This window comes from Cydia amplana, chromosome 3 (genome assembly GCF_948474715.1).
Source record: "Cydia amplana chromosome 3, ilCydAmpl1.1, whole genome shotgun sequence".
Taxonomy (NCBI): Eukaryota; Metazoa; Arthropoda; class Insecta; order Lepidoptera; family Tortricidae; genus Cydia; species Cydia amplana.
In genome coordinates, this window is record NC_086071.1 from 17,190,849 (window position 1) to 17,211,093 (window position 20,245).

Below are 20,245 nucleotides of genomic sequence, written 5' to 3' on the forward strand. Positions count from 1 at the left end.
GTTTACTTTTTCAGTTTCACGGATAGGTACAGTTATTAAATTATAGTTCACAATCCGGATTTCGGTAGCGTGTACCCATTGGTAAATTCGCAGATCAGATCTGGCTAGCTAATAAAATAAAATAATCGAGACAAAATAAAATTAACATACATTCAAACTCCAAATATTTGGCCATGATTACACAGGCAAAATATGATATTTTTTAGAATTACCCTTAAGACGTGGATCATAGAGCCAAGGAACCGTGAAATTTTGTTAACCAAGTGTGTTCCATATTTACCTTCATTAGCCAGAGTTTACAAGTGCACAATGCTGTTGAGATTTAACTTTTATTGGATATGTTTCGCATTCGGCATCAGTGTATTGTTAATTCTTGCTGTAACTCGATACACAGACAACACAAAGCACCGTTCAAATCCAGAGCGGCCCGGGAATTATAACAACTTCCTGACAGAAGAAGAACAATGGAACAGCCCCCCCGTGGGCTCACCAAACATTGACGATATACTCGAGGAGACTAGAGTGAAAATTGCCTTAGAATTAACAAATTATAACTTCACAAATTCGGCGGCAAAAAATCTGAGGGAACTACTGTTGGAATCGGGGGGGCAGCCTCTACGAAGCCTCGTTATATCAACGTGGAGGTCTGGCTCGACGTTCCTAGGTGATATTCTGAATGCGATGCCAGGAAACTTCTACCACTTTGAGCCATTTATGAATGTCAAAGCATTCCAGATCAGAGGCCCACCAGAAGCTGAAAACGCATTAACAACAGTCAAGGCCTTGTTCAAGTGTGATTTCGATACCTTTTTACGTGGATATTTAGAAGAGTACCTTCGTAATAAGGTGACACCATGGTACCAGTTCAAACACAATGACAGATTATGGAAGCACGTTAAATACAATAGAGACCTGTTTTTTGATCCCATGTTCACTTCTAGCTTTTGTAAGTTGTTCCCGTTCCAAAGTATGAAACTGGTGCGGTTCCGGCTACGACTCGTGCAGGATATTATGGATGATCATGAGTAAGAACTATTTTATGCATTATTATCGTTAAATATCGGTATATCTAGTCAGACCAAGGTAACATGACTGTACCTACTCATGCACTGACTTGGTCTGTGCAAAGGTTAAATTATTTTTTGAGGGATGAAGACAAACATTCTACTGAATTACCGTGAAGGGAAGAAAGCAAGGAAGGTAAGGGGGGTTGGTTAATAGGTACCTAGTTTATCTTAGTGAGATTAAATATTTCGGTTAAACAGGTTTTAGGCTTTGACGAGGCATCTGTGTTGAGGATTTTGCCCTATCAAGGTTCGAGATGTGCGGTACTTACGAGGGTTATGTGTCTAAATACTGCTATGCAAATGTTTTTGTTCTCGTTCCAGACTAAATGTAAAAGTGGTACTGTTGGTCCGCGATCCGCGGGCGGTCATGCAGTCCCGGCAAGGCAAAGGCGTGGAGTTCTGTAAAAAAACAAGCCCAGATTGCTCTCAGCCTGAACTGGGGCCTTATTCGACATGCCACTTTTGACGTCGCATGTTGAAGTTCATTTGAATCTGAACAATCATGGGTTGTCGAATAGGTAAAGTGTGTCACCTGTCAGTGAATCTCATGTAAACAAATCATTTCATCGCTAGACTTGGTTGTCTATTGGTATGGCCGCCATGTTTGGATTTATGACATTTAAAAGGGGATTCTATGGCATAGAGTAAACTGCATTTCTATTTTCTATAGTTTTTTGATTCCCCTACTCGACGCAAGATGGAGTTAACAGTCAAATTTCGATCTTGGCGTTATAAAAATAAACCGCAAGAACATGACATGCAGTTGCGTTGGTGTAGATCTATCATGAAAACGAATATATGACAATTGTCCAGAATTAAAAAAAACTTGACAATAAACATACAGCAATACATATACCACTAAATGTCAAAAAGAAAACAGATTTAGTATAATTACTAGGTAACAAATTATATATAAAGTTTAAATTTTAAACCAATCGTCGTGGGTCCTAACCCCGGCTCTTAGCAATGAACTTCTTGTAACTTGTGTGAAAAATATCATTTGATATTACACCAATTACTTTATGGTGAAGTAAAATATCATGAGTCATGAGGAAGACGGAGTAGCCAGTAGCCACAATAAGCTATATTTTTGTCCTCTGGGTTAGATGGCAGTGAAATAGGGAGAGATAGTGAAGAATGCGGCAAAATAAGCATTTATTGTGTTGTTAGTAGTTAGTAGACTAGTTTTTTTTTCTAAAAATGAAAATTGACGCAACAGCAAGCTCATAGCCCCCTATGAGCCAGTCTGTTAGGTGCAGGCTTAAGGGCTAATCCCGGGGGAAGCGGAGCGTCGGCGACTAGCTGGTGCATCTGCTTATTAACCTCTTCTCACTTTTACCTCAGGTCCTTTGATTAATAAATTAAGGTAAAATTCGTAAGAACTAGTGCCTGTGTCATATTCTAAATTGGACGCTATGCCTAATTAGTTGTTATAAATTAAATACAATAATTATTTATTTAATTAAATTTATAACAACGCAACGTGATTATTCATGATGAATTTTAATGGCTTATATAAGACAGCGGTCGTATATTGCCTCAGAAATTTGGATTTTGTCAGTTTGAATGAACAGCAAACTGGAGACATTGAGATTAATTTTAAACTTATTATTTTAGGTGTTCGTAAGAAATAAGGTATTGACAGACATTGACGGAAAATCGCGAAAACCCGGCCAGGAGCGTCGGACCACGCAAAACGGAGGAGGATTCCATACTTACTTCTTCTACCATGTATCCATATGCCAAAATAGCAACAAAAAAGCCGAACAAAAATACCGTTTCTTCGCAGCACTAGATTTCAGTCCTTTTTTTAGAAAAGTAATATGTTTAGGTACATAATATATATATGTAAGTAATTTTGTTATGTGAAACTTATATGTTGTGTTACGAGACTTACGAGTAGGTAACTTTAAACTTTAACAGCCTAACAGATCCCAATAAGGCCTAGTTTACCCTCTGGGTTGGAAGGTCAGATGGCAGTTGCTTTCGGAAAAACTAGTGCCTACGCCAATCCTTGAGATTAATTGTCAAGCGAACAATAGGTTCTCATGATCCGTGGCAAAATCGAGATAACGCGAGGAAGAATAACTTTGTCACAAGAATATTTGGCCAAATATAAATCCTTACTCTCGTGTATTTGACCTACCTACTCGTATTGAGTCGTATTTTGCCACCTAGTAGCCTCGAATTGGTTGTTATATGTGGCTTTCCATAAATTAAGGGTCCTTATGCTTCAATAAGGACGTTTTCATGGGGTCCCGTTGTTTCCCATAAAGTTTTAAGTCATAATGTATTGTTTGTCATATTATCATTACTCATAAAACTGAAACCGTTAACATTTCAAGATTTTAGGTTATCCTATAGATAGGTTAGGTTAGGTTAGATTTGTTTTATGGCAATCCTGAAAAGTGACGCGTTTCTGAACCAAATGAATTATGACTAACGAAAATTCGAGCAAACAATACATTATGGCTTAAAACTATCTGGGAAACAATAGAAACCCCGTTTTCATCTGAAGTTGCAATAGAAATTGAAAAAGCCACATTTTTTCAAGCTTTTACTTAGTTTCATCTGTCCCGTTGGTTGTCTGTCTGTTCCAATGTGGTTCCAATCAAATCATGCAAATTAAATCCCAACAAAAACATAAATGTGAAATGAGAGCCAAGTTCAATATTGAGAATACGTGTCGTTGTTGACTCGCCGACAAAAGAATTGAGATCTATATGGGTGCCAAGTTCTGTGCTGTGTAGAAAATCCTGAAATTATAAAGGATTTGTCTTGGCTAGTTTTTAACAACAAACCAAGTTTTTGAAAAACTAACAGAAAAATATATATTACGGTTGAAAAAAACATATATATTACGGTGGAAAATATTATTAAGGTTGGGAGGTTTAAATTAAAGTCCCAAACGCTTTATAACAAATAAATTTATTAAAAAAATAACCCGAGCGGTGGTCGTGGTAGTGGTCCGTTAAATTTTAAATTAGCCTGTCTGATTTCACTGACGTAGGTGGGTACTCCCCTGACGTGGCAAGGTGGTCGTGCGAGCCCTGTGTTCGGACGCCGGGATGTCTCGGGAAGCGCCGAGGTCAGCTGGTGCGTGAAGCCGGGAAGCCTCTGGAGGGCCTCCTACTCTGCGGTCGGATCAGCAGGTCCCCCCTGCCGCCGTAGTTTTTAAGCCGTCTAATTGCACCCTGGAATGTACATCGTCCAGCTTTATGTCCACGTATTAATTGGCCGCTCGGTATGAACCCCAACGATGACGCTAAGCAAGCAAGGGAGTAGCAAAAAGTAGATGGTGGGTGTTCATAACCAGAACGGAGTTACAGCGGTTAAGTGATATGGCAAGTAGGTACCAAAAGCAGAGTGCAAGATTATGAAATTAAATTACAATAATGGGGATCAACTAAAATGATAAAAATGCAATAAACTAAGCTTGTGAGCTAAGGCTATTAATAATCTGAAGTTAAATAACACGCTGGGCAAAATGTATGAGACGCCATGTTATAACGGTACTTTTACCGTTACGCCGCGACGCGGCGGCTAACAACACTTACTAGATAGGAATTATTTTAAAATACATGATACCGGCAAGGCACAATTATAAGCGTTTTAGCACAATAGAATTTAGCACACTAGATTCTTAAAACTAAGTAACGTTCAACACTTACCCAAACGGGGTGCAGGACGGGTAGAACTAACTAGTACTTAAAATCATTTGCTTATAGAAAATTTTAAAGATTTAGCTACACTTGGCTAGCATTGCCGATTTAAAAAATATTATTTTAATTTGCGCCGGCGCGTGAGAGGACACGGCTCACGGCTCGTGAACGCGGCCAGCAGCGTCCGTCCTTAGAGACGATCGAACGAAGAGTGGGGCGCGGAGTGATGGCCGGTGGTATAAGAAGGGTAAAACTGCTGACATCGCCGTTCGGCGGAAAGTACAGTCGCGCACAGAAATGTTATGTTAATTTCTTAATTTCACATTATTTTAAATAATACTTTTGATTTAGATGCCTATAGTAACGTGCATCGTTACACTATATGCCTATACGTAAAAACTAGCCAAGACAAATCCTTTATAATCTCAGGATTTTCTACACAGCATAGAACTTGGCACCCATATAGATATCAATTCTTTTGTCGGCGACTTAACAACGACACATATTCTCAATATTGAACTTGGCTCTCATTTCACATTTATGTTTTTGTTGGGATATCATTACTTTTTGTACAGAAATTACTATAGTATTCATCATGAAAGCAGTTTGCCTAAGCTGAAAAGGAGACCCTCGCTAACGCGCGGTTAATTGTCAAAAAGTTTCAGTTTCACATTTTTTCTTTTGTATACGCCTTATAGTCTACTTTCATTCCAAATATCAAGTTTCTAAGTAATTTAGAAGTGGGTTAGGTTTTTGGTCTATAAGTATTTTTTTTTTCCATCGATATATCAATAATTTCCAGTTTTCAGATTTTTCCCTCTATATGCACCTAATAGTCTACCTTGATGCCAAATATCAAGTTTCTAAGTCATCTAGAAGTGGGTTAGGTTTTTGGTCTATAAGTATTAATTATTTTTTTTCCATCGAAATATCAATAATTTCCAGTTTTCACATTTTTCCTTCTATATGCACCTAATAGTCGACTTTGATGCCAAATATCAAGTTTCTAAGTGATCTAGAAGTGGGTTAGGTTTTTGGTCTATAAGTATTAATTATTTTTTTTTCCATCAAAATATCAATCATTTCCAATTTTCACATTTTTCCTTCTATATACACCTAATAGTCTACCTTGATGCCAAATTTCAAGTTTCTAGGTCACCTGGAAGTGGGTTAGGTTTTTGATCTATATGTCAGTCAGTCACAAAAATGCCGGTTTTTAAAGGTTAATTTATCAATAACTGTTTGAGCTATGTTTATGAAATAGTGTATTTTGAACTAGCTAAGGGACTTGAATACATGTGCCAAAGGACCCCGTACCATAAGTATGGAAAATGTGGTTTCAGTTAAATATTCTGAGATTTTGATATAATATAGATTTTATCGTCCTGAACAAAAGTCTCTATGGGGGCTACCACTGTTGCCGAGTCCCTTTCAGAGTTACGACTTATTTTGTACCCTCAAGGAAATAGACTAGTACTAACTACTAATTCGCACCTTGTCACAGTGACAGTAATATCAGTAATGTAATATGACACTTCCAGCGTCTTTTTCTAGTGAAAAATAAATCGTTTGATAAATGTTTTGAGAAGTTCTTATTACAACGACATACAAATCATTGGAACATTTTTTTGTGCATTTTAATGCACCCATATTTTTTACAGTAGATTGTACCAGACAAAACAAACTACCTAACGGATAAAATGAAAGAAAATAGTGTTACTCGTTCAATCTTATCTACATATATTTACATACTTTGATAGATACACATGTACACTTTAAAACTCGGTTTATCAAGGATTTCTGTTCGCACAATCAAGTATGTGGTTTAATAATGCAGTACTTGGGTATTTCACGTTTTCTTGATGACGTGCATAACCAAGGTACCATACCACACTGGCAACATGAGCACAACAACCAATAGTCCTGGCACCGGTTTTACATTTACAGTAATAGGCCAAGATAGGCTCTTCCTCCGGAATTTCGTTTTGGAACGCTATCCATAATTGATGTTTAACTGCATTTCGAAAACGCGAGCGTATTCTCATACGTATCAGGCCGTGTTCATTTAGTTCATCAAACTCAAATACATCGTTATTATCCATATCCATTTTATCCTGTATGTAAGCAGGGCTTAAATTAATTTGGTAAATACCAATAGTCAGTCGCTTCAAATACGCCATGTCAAGCCTAGGAAACTGCGGAAAATGATTTTCATTAAGAAGGTTCCAATTAGCATTACGTCTAGTAAGATTAACGTCAGCTTTGTAAATCTTACATCTAAACCTTACATAAATAATCTTATTCGGTATATATTCACATTATTATCAATAAATATTATGTTATTTATTAATAATCTACGAAGTGCACATGACGCACGTTTGAAGTTGACATTGCAGTCACTTTATCTTTCGTCAAATGGCCAGTTTATCGCGAAATCGCAATATAGGTTCAATCTAATGTCAATTGTTTAAATATATAGTTGGTAATTGCATCTAATTAATGATTTACTATCTGATACAAAATCAGTCGTAACTCTGAAAGGGACTCGGCAACAGTGGTAGCCCCCATAGAGACTTTTGTTCAGGACGTTAAAATCTATATTATATCAAAATCTCAGAATATTTAACTGAAACCACATTTTCCATACTTATGGTACGGGGTCCTTTCATGTGTGTAGGTTAAGTAGGTTTCAAGTTGTGAAGGGGTCAAAAGTAGCTCGAAATGGTTCGTGTAATATTACACACGGTTGCTGCGTCGCCAGTTCCTTTTTCTTTGAACTTGGCTGGACACGCTACCGCGTGTCTAGATTTGACCCACTTCTCGGGTGTTCATGAAGCTGAAAATTTACATAAGTACATAATATGTAATATGGGTGACAATACAATATTTTTATGGTTACCATCGAGCTGATCTGATGGTGATGATACAAACAGTGGTCTTTTAAGTCTTTTTAACTTTGTGATAAAACAACGCAACTTAATTATATTTGAAAATATTTAAAGAAAAATACAGTCAGAAATTAGAAATTTTGTTATCTAACCTCTCTATCACTCTTGCATATTCGAGCGATAAAGAGGCAAATAGCTGAGTTTCGATTTTCGCACTTCCCGATAGGCCCCTTTGTAAACAAACCGCCTTGATGTGTCTATGTCAAATTTTTAATTGTCTGTGAAAACTTGTTAAAAAAAAGTTTAAAACAAAGGCGTAGGCAAAGAGTAGTATAATATGTATATAGCTGGTCAACCAAATCTTGTCAGTAAAAAAAGGCACGAAATTCAAATCTTCCATGGGACGATATCCCTTCGCGCCTACATTTTTCAAAATTGCCGCCTTTGTCTACTGTCAAGATCTGGTTGACCAAGTATACCTATATAGCGCTGGCGGTACACCGAGAAATTCAGTAAAATGCTGCAAATGATGTTAAAGGTATGAAAATCGGTACGATTGATCTGTAGAACATTTGAAACAATTTGACCCGAAGCACCAACAAATAAAAAGAAAACGAGAGGAGTTATGACGTCATCTTTTTTTGTAAGGAATAAAAAAATATTGTTTAAAAACCTATCGTGTTTGGTATTAAACGAAAGGGCTTTAGGAGCCGATTCCAAACATATATCACATCATTACATTTCAGTATTTTTTTTTTATTATAATATAAATAATTTTCAAAACATACCAATTAAGTTTGGGTTTCTCCAGATACAATACGGCAAATTTTTTTTTGTAAAATATACCTCTAATCTTATACCTAATATCCTCATATCTAACCCTAATAAAGCAATTTTGAAATTATATACATTTAGGTTTTTTTTTTATTTTTCAATTTTACATAGTGTGATCTATGAATCTCTCAATTAAATATTTAAAAAGAAAGCATAAAATTAATATAAAACGGTTTTTTTCAGAAAGTCGCTTATATCTCGGAATCTATAAGTCGTAGTAAAAATTGTCTATGTAATAATTAAGAAAGAATTAACCGAAAAAACTCACCTTTAACGTCCCCCCTTTCCCGAGTTCTCCGCCCCCCACTCATCAGAACTTTTTCTTACTTAAAGCTTAGATATTACCAAAGGAACATGTAATAGTATTTTATGCAACTGTTGTTTAAGAGAGGTCAAAAAAGGCGAGTGGCGTGAGTAACAATAACAACAAACAACAACCGAAAATTGTTAATAAAGACGCCACTAGTATTTTTTGACTCAGTTAAACAACGTTGCATACAATACTTTTTCTACGACCAAGCACTTACTTTGAAATGCAATGAAATAATAATAAAAATGGATGATGATGATTGTTTCATGTCCTAATGTGATAGGTTGTTCAGTGCGTGGGATTCTTAAGGGGAACGAAAATTTTATTATTTTTGCGCTACGACGCACGGTTTAGGTGATACAGCCCTATAAATATTTTTCTTCCTCTTTTTCTTTTTTTTTCTTTTTTTTTTCTTTTTTTGTGTTTTTTAAATCTTACTTAGGGGTTCCTTAAAGGGGAACGAAAATTTGATTATTTTTGCGCTACGACGCACGGTTTAGGAGATACAGCATTATAAAGTTTTTTTTGTTTTTTTTTAATCTCTTTTTTGTGTTTTTTTTTTAAATATTAATTAGGGTTTCTTACAGAGGAATGAAAATTTTAATATTTTTGCGCTACGACGCACGGTTTAGGAGATACAACCCTATAAAAAAAAATTCTTTTTTTTTTGTTTTTCGTGTTTTCTAAATATTACTTAGGAGTTTCAAAGGGGAACGAAAATTTGATTATTTTTGTGCTACGACGCACGGTTTAGGAGATACAGCCCTATAAAGATGAAAATAATCGTACCATTAACCAAAACATGTCTATGGTTTACTCATCTGTCAGAAATGACAAAATTAGGTTGGAAACAATGTATTCCATACAATATTTTTTAAATGGTGATTACACGAAGTATCGTAAAAGTGCCAAAAAGATACTGCGTGTATGCACAAATATTTTTTTGGGGAATAGACTAAAGACTTGTGTTGATAACTATAAGTTAGGGGTTTAAAGGTGTGTGCACGACCCTTTAAATGACAAATAAAAGTACGGGAGTAGAAAAAGCAAGTTTCAATACTCTTATTTTACCCGAATGACATTATTACTCGTATTGAGTAATTCGGCAGGGCTATTATTACACTTTGTAAAATTGAAAAATTAAAAAAAAAACCTAAATGTAAATAATTTCAAAATTGCTTTATTAGGGTTAGATATGAGGATATTAGGGATAATTTGAGGTATATTTTACAAAAAAAAATTATGGTATTGTATCTGGAGAAGCCCAAACTTGGTATGTTTTGAAAACTATTTTTATTATAATTTAAACAAAATGACTGAAATGTAACTATGTGATATATTTTTAGCATTGGCTCAGAAAGCCCTTTCGTTTAATACCATACACGATAGGTTTCTAAACATTTTTTTTATTTCATACAAAAAAACATGACGTCATAACTCCTCTCGTTTTTTTTATTTGTTGGCGCTTCGGGTCAAATTGTTTCAAATGTCCTAAAGATCAATCGTACCGATTTTCAGACCTTTAACACCATTTGCAGCATTTTACTGATTTTCGCGGTGTACCGCCAGCGCTAGAAGTGGGCAGCAAAGAGTAGTATAATATATAGAACAGTCGGCAGTCAACGTTTGTTCCTAATAAATATAACATTGATGAATCAAGGCGGTTTGTTTAAAGAGGGCCTGCCGCGATACCAATTTCGTTATCTGCCACCATTAAATTTCGCTCGTATATGCAAGAGTGATAGAGAGGCAGATAACGAAATTTCCCCCCACCCCCCTTTGGATGGTTCTTGTTTGAGTTATAATGTCACTGTATTGAGGACTCAACCTTTCCATTTTTAAAGTGTTTTTATATCGACATGACACTGGCTACTGTAGTAAATGCCAAAAAAGAAAAAAAAAACGCTGTCATAGTAATCGTCAATCGAAATAAACAACGTACAAATATCCAAGAAAAATTTGCAAAATAGTATATGATAAATATGTAAAACATCATTAATTATCGAATTAAGATTACATACAACTTTGTGTAAAAAAAATTGAGGCAATTATACAGCCCGATTATACGGGTTACATCTTGAAAAAGATGATTATCTTGGAAAGAAGAGTAAATATACATAGGTGAACATAATGGTGAACAAAGGTATAGTCAAATAGGTAGGGACATAATTCAGGGTTTGCTTGTCTGGTCCACGCATGCTGTACCTATCACGACCACGGCACGGCCGTCTCCTGCTAACTTTTCGCTATAATAGTAAAATCATAGGTCTAATACCTATGATTTTAATATTATAGCGAACAATATTTCATGTTCATGATCTCGAATTTAAGACTTTAGGTTAGATTTATGGCGTGCGGCCTAGCGCGCGTTGCCTCTAAGAGGAGCTGTCAAAGCGCTTTATATCTGTATGCTTTTGATGATGCGGATCAGCATTCTTATCCAGCGGGGCAAGCGGGCAGCCTGCAGAAGGGCACCCTACCGCACTTGGTAGGTCACTACACTCACTACCAGGATTTAGGGCTAATAATTTATTTATAAGTTTTTAATACCTTTAAACGAGCAATTCTTGTAAATTTATTTATTTATTTATATGTATATATATTTCGGGGATCTCGGGAACGGCTCTAAACGGATTTAGATGAAATTTGCTATATGGAGGTTTACGGGGGCGCAAAATCGATCTAGCTAGGTTTTATCTCTGGGAAAACGCATTTTTGGGTTATTATATGTTTCCCGAGCAAAACTCGGTCTCCCAGACATTAAGTTTTTAATTTAAGTGTTTTTATCATGTTTCATATTTAAACTTACAGATGTGAATCACCAGCAGAGTTTTTGGAGAGGTGTGGTTTTCTTATTTCCTGTTACCAACCTGAAACACCATACCTACTTAAATATCAGAAAATAATAAAGTGAAGAAAATTAAATAAAGTTAAATGCTTAAAAACTTTAATGTTTTATTAAACAAAACGAAAAAAAATGTGTAAACTGAAATAGATCTAATTTTTTTATTTGTAGTTGAATAACATATATGTATTTAATCTCCTTTAATTAAAAATCATCTCTGAGTAGATACATATTAAACAATAGGTACTTTTAGGTCTTGGTAGTAATGTTAGGTCTTATGACCTACTGTATTTGACTATATTACTTACCAAGACCGAAGCCTGACCTGTCAGTCACCAACTATTTTGATGCTCTTTGTAGGTAGCATCAAAATAGTTGGTGACTGACAAAGTTACCAAGTTACTAAGGTAGTAGGTACCTATATAGTAGGTAGCAGTAGCGCAATATTTAGTCAAAATATTTTGACTAATTTAGATTACTTTTATGCCAAAAAAGTAATACAAGCTATTCATGTTCCACTTAGTAATAAAATACGGACTTTTCTGAATATGTGGTTTACGAAATGTGTTAAGAGCCAACAGGAGTGGTCATTTCTCCATACAAACGTACTCGACTGTTTCCTCCGTGGGTTTTGAAGCTAGAGCAATGATTTTTTTAACACAGATTAATATTGTCAATAACGGTGTCGGACCGTTTTGCTTTTTTTGATATTTTTGTTTTTTAAGGCGCTAGAGCCCTTCAAAAATGGCCAAAATGGCCTAATTGACTATGCCGCAATGAGAGGCGTGGTATTCAAAACTGATATCAATTAGCCAAAAAAGCAAAACGGTCCGACACAGATAATTTCATAATCATTTAGATTTCCAAATTTGGTTACGATTGGTTAAGTTTTGGAGGAGGAAACAGTTAAAAGTAAACAGGAAACAGGAGGTTTCGTACTCGACCTCGATATTTGAGATTTTTACGCAGGATTTTTCACCTTGTCCTTATCGCATTAGTTTTAGGTGCCGCTTCCGTTAGCGAGACGGGTATATTTACCTAAAATATTTAAATCTCAGCTCCAACAGGAGGCTCTTAAGGTACAACTTGTGGTTTATTAACGTGGTTTAGAAATAGGCAGCTTGAGTTGAGAGAGGTGATGAGTAAATTGTTTCATTTTTTTACAATTTTGAGCGTTTATAGGAGAATGTGTGGAGCAAGCATTATTTGACGTGTAGGTGTGGGGTCAACAAAAAGATCGCTTGTCAATAAGGCATTCTTGCTGTTAAAATTCAATTATTAATAGCCTTTATCGACCATCAGCAATGTAGTCCCTTTTTGATTGATGGAAATTGTCACGTAAGTTCCACTACTCGCCGCCGCATCGCCTACAGCGCATTCGTTGGTCTATCGCTCACAAGATGTCATTAATTCATGTAAACTTACGTACTGAAAAAAAAAAGTTTTACTCTTTGCTATAAATTACCCTTTCGCACGTCAAAAACTCCAAGATGGTGCCGAAGGTCATAGAGAACCAAGTCTACCTTTGGAATCATTACTTGTCAAAATTTGACATTAGCAATCCACAGTTAGGTGACAACCAAACCAAACCATTATAAACCTTAAAGTAATAATAAAACACAGTTGTTTTTTGTTAAATTATTGTTTGTACCAAATGAACTTCAGCACTTGATGAACTTCAAATGAACTTCAGCAGTTGAATTTCAAATGACGCGAAATCTGACAGTTGCACATGTCGAATAGGGGCCCTGCTCTGCGCTGACATGATAAGCGACTATATAGCTGCGAAAAAACTTCAGCAACAATACCCAAACAGGCTTATGTAAGTGTTTTTAAGTCTTCGTAATACTGCAGGCACTGCAGCGGAGTGCGAGCATAACGCGTCATGCCTTCGAGCAACACCGGCTTCCGACACGTGCGATTGCACCCTGTGCACCGCTCAGCCTGTCCCCGCCTAGGTATTTGTTTAAAATCAACCCAATTCTAACTAGATTCAAACTAGGTGGAGCGATGACCTTTGCAAGGCGGCTGGCAAGAGCTGGATCAGAGTTGCCGCAAATCGTGCTCAATGGCGTGCAATAGGAGAGGCCTAATGTTCCAGCAGTGGACGAGAGTAGGCTGACGATGATGATGAACCCAATTGTACTTAGTCCTTAGTATAGGTATGCCTTGTTTACAGGGTACTACGTATGGAAGATTTATCTTTAGAGCCCAAAAGCATGACGCTCCGACTATTCAAGTTCTTAGGGCTCAGCATGACGGCCGAAGTTGAGCAGTTCCTGGCATCGCATACCACTCTGCAGGCGGGGGGAGCCTACGACACCTTCAGGGTGTCCCGCGACGTGCCGTTCAAGTGGAAGAATATTTTACACTATGAATACGTTCAGGAGATACAGGTAAAGTGTGTTGAGTGGTTCAGTGACAATTTTGACCAAGCACATTAAGCAAAAGTTTTTAGATTTAGATTCATTTATTTCTCAATAAGTATTACATGTTTTTATTACAATCGAATATAAAGATGAATACATATCAAGATCGTCAAAATATCCTCATGATTAATTAAATTATTTATAGAATTAGCAGATAATATACCTAATATAATTGAACAGTACATACCTTAAACATTATTAATTTTCAATTTACAGATATAATTACTTAAATTACTTAAACAGTTAAAATTACATGTTTGCGGTGGAGTCAGTACTCATTATTTAGGTATTCCTTTACACTGTACACTGTCTTTTTGAGTAGCAATTTCTTTACTTGGCGACTGAAGGTGTTGAAATTGGTTTCAGCTTTAGTTTCTTTTGGCAACTTATTATATAATTTTTGAGCCATTATCTTAGGGCATTTTTTTGTAATATTTAATCTACATTTTACTGGCCTCAGATCGTCTGGATACCTTGTTGGGCGTATACTGATATCCCTAGCACAACATACAAATTGACTTTGTTTTCTTCTTACATATAGTAATATCTCATAAATATATGTTGATACTGATGTTAGAATACCAAGGTTTTTAAAATGGTCCCTACAACTTTCCCTATACTTTGCGTTAGCCAAGATTCTAATTGCACGTTTCTGCATTTTTAGAACTCGCTCAAAATCTGTTGCATTTCCCCATAACAAGATTCCGTATGACAGGATTGAGTGGACATAAGCATAGTACGCTTCCTTTGGACTATCACTAGAGATAAGTGTTTTTAACTGCTTAAGGATATATACACCTTTTGCTAACTTTCCACAGACCGTATTTATATGCATCTTCCACGAAAGAGTAGAATCTAAGTCGAACCTTACGTTTTGGACACTCTGGATTGCTACACCCTTGAAGGTAGTTATTTCAATCTTATCAGATTCTTTTTGCCACGTACTGAATTCATAATATGCGTCTTATCAGAATTTAACTTAAGACCATTCGTTTTAAACCAGGTTTCTAATATCGATTTAGAATATAGAAGTCTGACTAAAGCTCAGAAATGACCCCACGTTCAATGTTCCGCTAGCCATGCACTCAACACATGCTCAACCAACCATGCTCAACACAGCGCGTAGTTTGACAACGCCAAATATTGCCGCTCAAGAGGTTTGACGAATTTTATTTCAGCCAATCAAAACTTTTATTGACCAATCACATCATTTTATAATAGCGGGAAATTGGCTATTGGGTAACATTTAAAGCTGTGGGCTGGGTATATTTAAGAAGAAGGGATAATTTTCCGTGATAAGTGTCATATAATTTAAATGGTACTTTACTTAAATATATTCAAGTAGGTAAGCACATAACGTAATGGACCCTATAATGGACGTGGAACCGGTAATGGGACATAAAACCACAAATCCTCTAAAATAAGTATGTAAAAGTAGTTTATAAACACTGGCAATATTTTACCATAAATAAGAGTCATAGAGCTGTTTAAGTTTTACTTTTTATTAATTTCGGTTAATTTTTAAGAAATTGGCGCCAACCCAAAAGTTGTCGTGTCACTGGAAAAAATAACCAGTAAGAATTCTTAACAACTTCGCTAAGAGAGGTGAGTTCATATATTAAATTGTAATTAATTATTACTTGATGTAAACTAGAATGTATTTTGTTAATTGCATTTACCATGAGATAAGGTATACAACACATTATGTTGTGACCAGGGGTCGGACAAAAAGTGCGGATGACGTCAAACCACTTATAGGATGATTTCAAATAGTATTTTTGATTTTCATAAACAATTATCACTTATCATTTATCAACCTCTTTATTAAACGATATCGCCACTTGAAATGAGTAAGTACGTTTTTGACTGACACATTGTCAATCAGATGAACAATAAATTGACTTCGTTATTGTTTAGCTATTGTATCTTCACGATTATATTTAGCTAAAATGTATATTTACTAATGTATAAGAAAACGCTCTAAAATGTCATCTGTACTCGAATATTGTGGCAATTTTCCGTTTTTGGAGGTACGTGACAAACACGTATACTGCTCTTGCTGTAATCAAGATATACCAACGAAGAAATTTATTTTATTCACTACATCACCCTACCACCTGTATTATTAATTCCATGGATTTATTTACGATTATTTTGTTACTTCATTAATACTACTTTGTTACTACATGTCACACGGAAGTTTAAATACAAACTCAAACATCATCCTGTGTGCAAGATTACGTCATTTTTACGTCATCGGCTCTTTTTGTCCGACCCCTGGTTGTGACTCTAGAGATGTATAAAAAATAGAGGTATTTTGCCCAATCCCATTATAGGAGCTGTAAAACTGCATACCTCCTATGATGGGATAATTTACATAATGATGCTTGCCATGGCGTAATTTCATGTTTAAACAATACAGAAGTATAATGTAGTAGTTACTCGTACGAACTATGTCAGGAGGTCTTCTCGGACTTCGGATAAATTAATATCGTTTTTACAAAATTTTATTTAACTTGCCCTGTTAGTTTGTATACAGGGTGGATTTTCTTTTTGGGTTAGTGAGGGCAGCTACCAGATCCCGTGCTGCGACGAGAAAACGGTCTTAGAAAACCTTCCCTCGATTTCAAATTAATGAAGATTGGCTTTTACAGATTTTGGAAAAAACATACAGGGTGCGAGAAAAAGGTAATTTTTGACAATCTTTTTTTTGATGCCAATCGATCCTATTCCTATTGAGGATCAAAAGCTTGTATGGAACTAAAAAAAAATTCCGGCTAGAAAAGCCACAAATCGAGGAAAACTTTTCCCATACAATTTGTATGAAAATCAAAACTTTTATTTTTCACATGCTATTTTTCTATGCCAATTGATTCCATTCTTATCTAGTATCAATAGTTTCTTTGAGGTCAACTTACGATAATGTACTAAAAAGCCACAAATTAATAAAAAAAAATTCCATAGGTACATTTACTATGGAGAAAATGTGAAATTTAATTTTGACCCCAAAAAAACTATTGATACTGGATAGGAATGGAATCGATTGGCATACAAAAATAGCATGTGAAAAATATAAGTTTTCATTTTCATACAAATTGTATGGGAAAAGTTTTCCTCGATTTGTGGCTTTTCTAGCCGGATTTTTTTTTAGTTCCATACAAGCTTTTGATCCTCAATAGGAATGGGATCGATTGGCATAAAAAAAAAAAGTTTGTCAAAAATTACCTTTTCCTCGCACCCTGTATGTTTTTTCCAAAATCTGTAAAAGCCAATCTTCATTAATTTGAAATCGAGGGAAGGTCTTCTAAGACCGTTTTCTCGTAGCAGCACGGAATCTGGTAGCTGCCCTCACTGACCCAAAAAGAAAATCCACCCTGTATTAGTTAGTGTGGTTCAAATCTTGGAAATGGCATTTGAGTTGAAATTTTGGATACGTATGCAAATCGGATGACAATGCAATCGGGTGACAAAAATGACTAATAACTAGTTTTTTGCCAAAATCTTATTCCCTATTCCAATATCTTATACTGATAGGGTATGCCCATTATAGGGGGCCCATTACTGGATCCACGTCCATTACCGGGGTTCCATTACTGGAGCTTTGGTGTCCATGACTGGAGAAAAAAACATACTTTTAAGTTATTAATTATGTGGAAACTAACTGCAGTATCTTTGATACAACACGGCTAAAACATGAAAGAAGGATAGGATATTCATCTTTTAACAAGCTAAGCGGTAGAACTTTTACATGTATCAGGGAAATGTCACAAATACTCCAAATTTCCTCTTAAATGTCCCATGACTGGTGCCGTTACTATACTCATATTCAGTAGGAAGAATGAAGACCAGCGTCAAGGTATTCATTAGGTACCTACCTTGACACCAAGCTGAGTGGAAACCTTTTCAGTGACGTTTTAAACCGTTTTTGTGACATGTTTTTGTAAAATGTTTGTTGTATAAGCGTCCTGAATAAATTATATTTTATTCTACACATTTTATTTAATCATTTCAGATGGCATGCAAGCAGGCTATGGAGTTGTGGGGATATCGGTTGGCGCACAACGCTACGCACATGACAAGCAAGGACTTTCACCCACTGGACACATTCAATTATACTCGACGGTCTTAAGAAGCAAATAAAAAGTTACAGTTTTTTATTTGTCTTCATTTTTGATTTACATTCGATTATTAATGGTATTCATTTTATAGGTAATAATTAACTGCGAAGATATTACGCTTATTTACAACTGATTTTTATTTTATTTTACTTCTACGTAGGTAATCTCTACCTATACGAAGTTTTTGCTGAAAAGGCAAGGTGGGGTAGACAAGTGAGTAGACAAATGAGTACTTATCGATTTATCCTTGATTTAAAAAAAATTACAAACGTAAAATTTAATTTGTTTTACCTATCTATGCTCAATCAATGTTATATTATCATATTTTTTTAAATACTTTTCCATCGTAGTGTACAATTGTTTTTTCCAGTATTGGCTGAAGGCCATGTCAAAATGATTCCACAGCGGATCCGCCATCGTGACGTACTCCAACACATTCGGTAACTGACTGACGACCCAATCCATGTCTCTCGTGTCCACTATGTGGTCTGACTTGCCGTGGAAGATAACAACCGGCATCGTGGTCTTACCAAGGTCGTATTCTGGAGGTTCAGATACCCCGTAAACTTTCAGATTCTCCTCGGAACCATAGTTAAACTTGAGGAACTTGAGTTCATTCATAGCCTGTCCGTATTTGGCCAGATTTTGGATGGACGTTCCGGCTGGGACGTGTTCGAACATTCTTCGAAAAGTTTCTGAGGTGATGGAGCCTGGATGAGGCGAATCTACAGTGGATAATCCCACATTACCAAGTGTGTCTGCTAATAACGGCACTCGGCCCAATGCCTCCAAGGCTCCTTGAATAGGTAAACCTCGGGATGCGACCTCCCAAACTCCAGACGCTTCCAAAGTGGCTTGCAAAGAATTTATGGTATTCGCTACCAATCTATCAATTACCGATTTAGTGTAGTATTGTCGCGTAGCCGGCGCTAAACCAATAAAAAGACTAATTTTGTCAGCATATTCTGGTTTTTCGGAGTTCATCATGAAGAAGCTGCCACCGCCTTGTGAATGACCGATATAGTTTAGCTTTTCTGCATTCGTCGCATCAAGCACGTAGTCGATCATGGCGGGTATATCGAACAGTCCCATTTCGTCTACTGAAAACTTCCAAAACTCCAAATCTCGGTCAGGATCCAAAGTCACGTGTCTCCGGGAATGGTAATTGCCTCGCACGTTGCCGAACCACACATCGTAGCACTCTTGAGCTAAAACGAACCCGGGCGCATTCGGCCCCGAGTCTACGAAGCACTCGGCCGATAGGAGAAGGCCATGAACTAGCAGCATTGGAGTTTTCTTGGTACATTTACTCCCGGGTGGTATTCTGTACACGGTCAGTATGTACCCATCGTCGGTTATCACTTCGTGTTTTTCAGCATTGTATCCATTTTCGATAGCAATTTGGATAAAATCCTTGTTGTTTTTGGTGATCCCCTCGAGCGGTCGCGACGTTAGGTTCGCCACCGCACTTAACAAGTTCAGGCCGGCCAGGGACCCTGATATGAACAACAAAATCAGGCAACCGTGTAACATGAATAACATGTTCAATGAATATATAAGTAGTCTAATGACAACCTTAACTTCTGCGGCTTTAAACTTTAGCGTAGGTCCTTTTATAGGTAGTACCTCTCGTGTTTAAACAAGTGGCTGAATTTTATTTTGGTACCTAACTGACGTAATTAACTGCTATTTAGGCTTCGAGGAGTGAAATTTCCGGGGTACACGATTTGTTTTTCGTGAAGCGTTCCGTATAACTTTTTAGGTAGGTAGGTACGGTACATTAATAGTAGTATGTAGGTATATATATTTTGTTCTGTTATGTTATGTTCATGTTTTTCGTGTCCGTGTCCGTATCCGTGTCCGTCGTCCTCATCCTCAAGTTCCTCAAACTTCGTTCAAAAAAACATTCTGACAAATTAGGGTCCTAAGACGAAAGTGGAGGATCCGTGCGAAATCGCCTTTTCACTTCGACATTCCGGCTTCAACATTCGACATTCCGGCTAACTGTTGGGAGGAACGCGTCGAGATGAGACCGGAGTGGCGTCGTAACCTGCGGGAAGGCATGGCAAAGCACGACGAGCTCTGGTTGGGC

At 36.5% G+C, this 20,245-nt stretch overlaps 2 protein-coding genes across 2 annotated transcripts; one reads left to right on the top strand and one right to left on the bottom strand.

Moving 5' to 3' along the window:
- The first annotated feature begins 163 nt into the window (after positions 1-163).
- On the top strand, positions 164-18,191 carry LOC134662846 (carbohydrate sulfotransferase 4-like). The gene is made up of 5 exons (XM_063519169.1): positions 164-1,025; positions 1,389-1,503; positions 13,355-13,428; positions 13,786-14,002; positions 18,048-18,191. The coding sequence occupies exons 1-5, from the start codon at positions 193-195 to the stop codon at positions 18,162-18,164; spliced, it is 1,356 nt and encodes a 451-aa protein (XP_063375239.1). The 5' UTR covers positions 164-192; the 3' UTR covers positions 18,165-18,191.
- A 243-nt stretch (positions 18,192-18,434) lies between these two features.
- Positions 18,435-19,695, bottom strand: LOC134662702 (lipase 1-like). The gene has a single exon (XM_063518975.1). The coding sequence runs from the start codon at positions 19,693-19,695 to the stop codon at positions 18,445-18,447; it is 1,251 nt and encodes a 416-aa protein (XP_063375045.1). The 3' UTR covers positions 18,435-18,444.
- Between the last annotated feature and the right edge of the window lie 550 nt (positions 19,696-20,245).